The 7,923-nt window shown below is 42.0% G+C and overlaps 1 protein-coding gene across 1 annotated transcript; it reads right to left on the reverse strand.

The window, feature by feature from the left end:
* Positions 1-2,409: 2,409 nt before the first annotated feature.
* On the reverse strand, positions 2,410-3,351 carry LOC116882844 (olfactory receptor 7G3-like). The gene has a single exon (XM_032883474.1). It carries the CDS (start codon positions 3,346-3,348, stop codon positions 2,410-2,412), a length of 939 nt encoding a protein of 312 aa, XP_032739365.1. The 5' UTR covers positions 3,349-3,351.
* Between the last annotated feature and the right edge of the window lie 4,572 nt (positions 3,352-7,923).

Here is a 7,923-nt window from a genome sequence, read left to right on the forward strand (position 1 = left end):
AGTGTCTGGAGACATTTCTTATCTTTATGACTAGGGTTGGGGAGGATGCCACTAGCATCTAGTGTACAGAGGCCACAGATGCTGCAAAACATCCTACAACACATAGGACAGCCTCCACCACAAGGACCCATCTGGACCCAAATATCAACAGTCCCCAGGTTGAAAAACTCTGTGGTAGAGTAATAATTTCCATACTAGGCACTAAATGGGAGACAGAAGACAATCAGATAGTGTTCCAGGCTCATTAGGATGGTCCTGTCCTCTTGGCTTCATCTAATTCTGCCCAGGTCACCAGGGAAGAAGTTTCATGGAAAGGTTGGAAGCTAAGACCTTATTGCACTGAATAAAGTGATTTTGTTTCTGAGGGTGGCCAGGGAGAGGGGGTAGGGAGAGGGTGGTGAAGTTATGGACATTGGGGAAGGTATGTGCTATGGTGAGTGCTGTGAAATGTGTAAACCTGGTGATTCACAGACCTGTACCCTCTGGGGCTAATAATATGTTAATAAATAAACATAATAATATGTTAATAAAAAATAAAAAATTATAAAGAAATAAAATAAAATAAAGTGACTTTGTTTGAGAGAGTCAGTTTGCAGCACACCCTCGGGCACCTGCTGGGAAGAATGCAGCTGGGCATAGTTTTCCAGGTTACAGGATCCAAGCCAATAGATCTACCTTTTTGGCACTAGATGGGGAGTCAAATAAATCAATGGTGTTCATAAATATGGTGCCCACTACTTTGTGAGAATCTCTATGTGAGACAACTAACACTAGTTTTCTGTAATCACCCCAACAGTTATTTACAGATGAAGAATTTAAGGCTGCTTAGAGATAGTAAATATCCTAGTAAATGGTGAAGTTAGGATTCAGACATTGGAATCTGCCTGAGGCCAAATCTAGTGATCACCAAGAGGGTTCAACGGTCCTCAAATCAATGTAAGACATTTTTTGTTCTCAGTTAAGAAGACTCTACCCATTCTACCCAATCTGTCTCAACCAGTAAAAAGGATGCTTTGCCCTCTCAGTTCCCTGTTGTGGGGAATCTCTATCTGGGGCCATTTCTTGGTTTAATCCTAAACTCTAGGTTCAGGAAAGTCCTCTCCTGGTTTGTACAGATCTGGCCTCCAGCATGTGCTCCTGGGGCTGCTTAGAGAGCTCAGCTTTGAACAGGGCCCCTCCCCTATGTGGCTCCCTTGGTGCCCTGAGTCAGCTCTGGAGAGGCACTCAGCTCCATCTAATTTACCATAGCCTGTTCAATCCCCTCTAGCCAGTTTTTCCAAACCTGTCCTGCTGGTAATGGAGATCCTTCCCCTGTGCTGTCCCCCTCGCTCCATGGCAGTATAAGCTATTGTAGTTAATAGGGTGTTCAAAAGCTCTGCACCTTTTTGTGGCCAATATAGAGTTTGGTGGCCCTCATGGATCATGATGGCTGACATGTACTGAGTGTTTATACCAGACACTGTTCTGAGCACTCTTAAGTGTAACATTTAGTCCCCACCAGAGCTCTTCAGGAAATATATTGTCATCATTATTACAGATAAAGACATAGAGGCACAGAGATGTAACTTGTGTAAGATCACACCATTGTGAATGATGGCAGATTTGAGCCCAGAGTCCTCTTGGACACTGCTCTGCTGCCCTTCAAAATATGGCAAGTGCCATGAAATCTGGACTTGTAGGAAGCTGGTGGTCAGTGTAGGCCTCTGAAGAGTTGACAGTTTTGATTCGAAGCCTGATTGTGAGAAGGAGTCAGGCACGTGAAGACTTGGCAAAGCGTGTACCAGGCAAGGAAGATGGTAAGTAGATTGCTTCTTACATGGATCAACAAAGGCCAGGATTTTCTTTCCTTTAAAATAGACACCACAATGAGTTTCCTAAAGAAGCTTCTTATTAACATCCCAAGTATAGGTCAATGGCCACCACCAAAGCAAGATTCAGTATGTAAAATTTTATGGAGTGAGGGAGATCGGTATGAGACTGCCCAGATAGATAACGGTTTCCACACTGAGACCAGGGAGACCCATGATCCAGCATTCCTGGTGCTAAAAGCCAGAATATAACTGAGAGGAGTAAAGTCAAATCAGTAATGTGAAATGCTTGTCACTCCTGCCCCCTTCTCCCCAAAGCACTCCTCAATTTGCCTTCTCCTCCCCTGATGCTTGCTTACAGGAGTCTGTGTCCTGGAAATAGCATATTTTCATGAGAAGTTTAGTTATTGGTTGACCATTCTTTTTCTTGCATGAACAATAAGACTTTTGGTGTGCTGCTTCAAGCTTGTCTTCAGTTCAGGGATGTTTTTCTTCTAGTAAATCATGAATAGTATTTATGTTTTTTCTTCAGATTACATACTCAGGAACACCAGCTATCAGCACTTTGGATCTCTGTTGTCTGTCCTTAGCTTTGGTTATCTCACTGAGAGTAAACTCCTCTCCTGAAAAGTCTCCTCAGAGCCCTCTTCATGTCCCTGTTCCTCAGACTGTAGATGAAGGGGTTCAGCATGGGGGTGACCACCGTGTACATCACTGAGGCTATTGAGCCCTTTCTGGAGGGATGAGTTGTTCCAGAAGTGAGGTAGACTCCAAGGCCTACCCCATAAAACAAGGAGACAACCAAGAGGTGAGACCCACAGGTGGAAAAGGCTTTATACTTCCCTGCCACCGACGAAATGCCCATTATGCAGGAAATAATTCTATAATAAGAAAGAAGGATCACAGTCAGGGGAATAACACCCAGCAGGCCAGTTACAAAATACAGCAGGATGTCATTGGCAAGGGTGTCAGAGCAGGCAAGCTTGAGGATCTGAGTATGTTCACAGAAGAAGTGGGGGATTTCTATCTCTTTGCAGAAGGACACCCTCAAAAACATCAAGCTTTGCAACAAAGAATATGTCAGGCAGATTAACCAAGAAACCAGAAGCAGGAGACCACAAAGGCGAGGGTTCATAATGACTGTATAGCGCAGGGGATGACAGATGGCCACAAACCGATCATAGGCCATCACCGTCAGTAGCAAATTATCTAGTCCAGCAAAAATCATGAAAAAATACATCTGTGTAAGACAGCCTTCATATGTGATGGTATTGCTCTGTGTCTGGATGTTCAATAGCATCTTGGGGACAGTGGTAGAAGTGAAACCTATGTCAGTGAGGGACAAGTTGGAGAGGAAGAAGTACATGGGTGTGTGGAGGCGGGAGTCAGAGTTGATGGCCAGGATGATGAGAAGGTTCCCAAGCACGGTGACCAGGAACATGGATAGGAACAACCCAAAGAGGAGGGGCTGCAAGTCCATATCTTCTGAAAGTCCCAGAAGGATGAATTCCAAAACCACTGTTTGGTTCCCAGATTCCATACGACTTATGGAAATTGCACTTGATCTTAGCCAAAAGGCCGAGAAGGAAATTGCCTGGAAAGAGGCAATGTGAAAACAATGACAAAAGAAGAATGTGCCATTATATTTCAAACTCATTAGGTCTTGTGTCTTACATAAGAGTTGTGGTTGTGATTTCTTTAGTTGACCAAAATCTCTTCAGTAACACCCTCCCCTTCCTGTTTTTGACACTACTACCAGGATCACCTCTTTAAAATGAATGTCCCGGGGCAGCCAGTAGGCTTAGTTGGCAGGGCATGGATCACTTGATCTTGGGGTTATGAGTTCGAGTCCCACATTGAGTGTGGAGATTGCTTAAAAATAAAATCTTAAAAAAATAAAGTAAGGGGCTCCTGGGTAGCTCAGTCGGTTAAGCGTCTGCCTTCAGCTCAGGTCATGATCTCAGGGTCCTGGAATTGCGCCCTGCATCGGGGGCGGAGGGTAGGCTCCCTGCTGAGCCCAGCCTACTTCTCCCTCTGCCTGACACTTTACCTGCTCATTCTCTCTCTCTATCAAATAAAGAAGTAAAATCTTTTAAAAATTAAAATAAAACAAAACAAAATTAAAAAATAAATGTTCCACACCATGTGGGGGTCTCCTCTGCATCATCCCCCATGCATGGGTGTCCCACCTCTGCTGTATAATTCCTATGAGAGGACCACTAGCCTCATGAGCATCTCCATTCTGCCTTGTGTCTGTGGTCTCTTCAAGTCCAGGGAAACAGAGAAGAAGGAGATCATCAAGACTTGCAGAATTTAGTAATATTTTTTGTTCTCATGCCGCTAACCAGTGTGTGCCTGGTATCTTATTAGTGTCTAGGAACAGCACATTCTCTGTGTTATTTGGTTCAGATAAGGATGCTGTGCAAAGATTTTATAGATAATTCTTTAATTATTACAGTAACTCCTCCATTGCTGTCCTAATTTGTCCCTCTATCACCATCATAATGATCAAGGTACCACAATATGCTTCATTCCAAAGAGTAAATCAGACACCCTCCCCACCCCTGAACCATACATTCTAATTATTCTCTGCAAGTTCGTATTGTAGTTACTTCCATTTCTTTAGCTTAGGACAACTCTGCCTTTTCTATTTCATTTTCATTTTCTATCCCAAGCCCTTAACACAGTACCTGGTGTTCTCTGTATATTTTGGTTGAGTGAGTAACAGAAGAAATTTTCAGGATATAGTAAAGACAATTGCCTATCATAAAATCCTCTAACCAGGAAGAGACACCATTTATCATGAAGGTTTTCCAACTGAACATAAAGGGAATGCAGGCCCTACCTTTTATTTCACCTGTTTAAAAAAAAAAAGTAAGAAGCCTTAGTTTATGTTTGGATATTAGGTCGCTGTGACAGGAGGGAGTTTCTAGACTCAGAGGCAGTTGTCTTCAATTTTATATACATTCAAAAAAATGTATACAAAGTTCCTAAGCAGTATAGTGAAAGATTATAAAGAATTAGATCAGTTGTTTAAAGTATATACAATAAATTATGGTTTTATCAATAATACCAAATGATAGGGTGCCTGGGTATCTCAGTTGGTGGGGCGTCTACCTTCAGCTCAGGTTGTGATCCTGGGGTCCCAGGATCAAGCCCTGAAACAGGGTTCAGTGGGGAATCTGCTTCTCCCTCTGCCCCTCACCCTCACCCCACTCATGTTCTCTCTCTCAGGTAAAGAAATAAAATCTTTTTAAAAAAATAATACCCTATGACCCTGCAATTGCACTACTGGGTATTTACCCCAAAGATACAGATGTAGTGAAAAGAAGGGCCATCTGTACCCCAATGTTCATAGCAAATGGCCATGGTCACCAAACTGTGGAAAGAACCAAGATGCCCTTCAACAGACGAATGGATAGGGAAGATGTGGTCCATATACACTATGGAGTATTATGCCTCCATCAGAAAGGATGAATACCCAACTTTTGTATCAACATGGACGGGACTGGAAGAGATTATGCTGAGTGAAATAAGTCAAGCAGAGAGAGTCAATTATCATATGGTTTCACTTATTTGTGGAGCATAAGAAATAACACGGAGGACATGGGGAGATGGAGAGGAGAAAGGAGTTGGGGGAAATCGGAGGGGGAGATGAACCATGAGAGACTATGGACTCTGAAAAACAATCTGAGGGTTTTGAAGGGGCAGGGGGTGGGAAGTTGGGTGAGCCTGGTGGTGGGTATTATGGAGGGCATGTATTGTATGGAGCACTGGGTGTGGTGCATAAACAATGAATTCTGGTACACTGAAAAGAAATTTAAAAAATAAAAAATTTAAAAAAATTTTTTAAATCATCACATACACAAAAAATAATACCAAATGGCATTAAAAAGCAAATTAAAGTCTGAGAGAGGGAAAAATTATAAGGAAATATAAAAGTACAGTTTAATATATTAGAAAACTTTTAAAAACAGTATGAACTTATTACCCTCAATACCCAAAAACAACCCAGTTAAAAAATGGGCAGAAGACATAAATAGATATTTTTCCAAAGAAGACATCCAGTTGGCCAACAGACACATGAAAAGATGCTCAACGTCACTCATCATCAGGGAAATACAACTCAGAACTGCAATGAGATACCACCTCACACCTGTCAGAATGACTAAAATCAACAACACAGGAAACACCAGGTGTTGTTGAGAATGTGGAGAAAGGGGACACTCTTATACTGATGGTGGGAATGCGAACTGGGGCAGCCACTCTAGAAAACGTTATGGATGTTCCTCAAAAAGTTAAAAATAGAGCTACCCTATGACCCAGCAGTTGCAACACAGGGTATTTACCCAAAGGATACAAAAATACTGATGCAAAGGGACACATGCCCCCTGATGATTATAGCAGCATTATCAACAAGAGCCAAACTATGGAAAGAGCCCAAATGTCCATTGTCTGATGAATGGATAAAGATGTGGTGTATACATACACTGTGATATTACTCATCCATAAAGAGAATGAAATCTTGCCATTTGCAACAGGGTGGGTGGAGATCCAGTATATTACACTAAGTGAAAAGTCAGAGAAACAAATACCATGTGATTTCACTCCTATGTGGAATTTAAGAAACAAAACATGAATATGGGGAGGAAGAAAAGAGAGGCAAACCGTGAAACAGACTCTTAACTATAGAGAACAAACTGAGGAGGTTGGGGAATGGGCTAAATGGGTAATGGGCCTTAAGGAGGGCACTCGTGATGAGCACTGAGTGTTGTATGTAAATGATGAACCACTAAATTCTACATTGAAAACTAATATTACACTGTATGTTAACGGGGATTTAAGTAAAAACTCAAAACTACAAAAGAACTACAAAATAAAAAAATAAAAGCAGTAAGAAAAAACAAAAAGGTTATATCGGCCAAAAAAAGAGAGGTATGAGACTGTTGATAGCATTGCTGTTTATGGTTCTCTAGAATCACTGTAGAGTCTCCTGTTCGATCACATTATTTAGAATTTTGGCATCGGAGTTCTGCTGTTGGAGTAGAATATTTGTCAGGTGTTGCCAAGTTAGAGTATGCTGTTGGAAGTATTGCTGTCAGACATAATGTTTATAGTAGTGCATATTTTCAAAACCTAAATAGGACAGTTAGGAAACCTTAACTAACATAACAAAGTGTCCATGGTAGAGTGGAACGTAGAAAGAACAGAATGAAATGGGAAGACTAAAGAGACGCTCACATAGAACAGGGGCCATCCAGAGGTGAATTGTAATGGAAAGAAACTCACCAGAGTGTCCACCTTGCTTTTCCTGAGAGGTAAGAGTATAGGTGCCTATTTTCTTTTTTTTTCCCTCTTTTTCTATGTCATCTTAGTTTTCCATAATGAGCATATATTACTTTGTGATTATAAAAAAATTATGGAGAAATATATTCATGTATTTGAGCAGATTTCAGGATGGCCCCTTCTTCTCCCTGTTCCCCTGGGCAGGTCAGGAACACAGTAATCCCTGAATAAAAGATAGTGTGAGCCATTATGCCAGGTGGAAAGAGGGAATGGAGTTTGGAAGAGGGAAGAAAAGGGAAAGCAGGAGTAAAAGAAACAAAAATCCAGAGATAAAACAAGGGGAAGAAGCTATAAAATAAGGATTCTCCAGAAACACAGAACCAACAGATCTGCGACCAGTATTTATAGGTGGAGCCTGAAGGCCTGAGAACCAGAGCGGCTGGTGTGGTTTCCAGTCTGAAAAGCCTGGCAGGCTTGAGTTTTGCAAGGGGGCAAGCCAGCCCGAAGGCAGTCAGACAGACGGAATGATCTCTTACTCTGCCTTTTTTATCTCTACAGGCCTGCAGTAGCTCTGATGAGGCCCACCCACATCAGAAAGGGCAATCTTCTTCACTCTGTCTAGGGGTCTGAATGTCCATCTCCTGGACAGAAATACCCTCACACACACATATACCCAGAACTGACCAAATATTTCCCATCACAGAAGCGTATGGATTGTATCTGATGATTGCAACTAAAAGGTAACAGCCTGCAGAACTTAAACCTCTCCACTGGGATGCAACATTAATGAGTCTGATGGTGAACTGGGAGTAATGTTCACCGTCTGCAG

Source organism: Lontra canadensis, unplaced genomic scaffold (assembly GCF_010015895.1).
Source record: "Lontra canadensis isolate GAN:19392208 unplaced genomic scaffold, GSC_riverotter_1.0 scaffold88, whole genome shotgun sequence".
Taxonomy (NCBI): domain Eukaryota; kingdom Metazoa; phylum Chordata; class Mammalia; order Carnivora; family Mustelidae; genus Lontra; species Lontra canadensis.

Excerpts from the sequence above, each read along its gene's own strand:
- LOC116882844 (XM_032883474.1), bottom strand. The coding sequence starts at position 3,348 with ATGGAATCTGGGAACCAAACAGTGGTTTTGGAATTCATCCTTCTGGGA.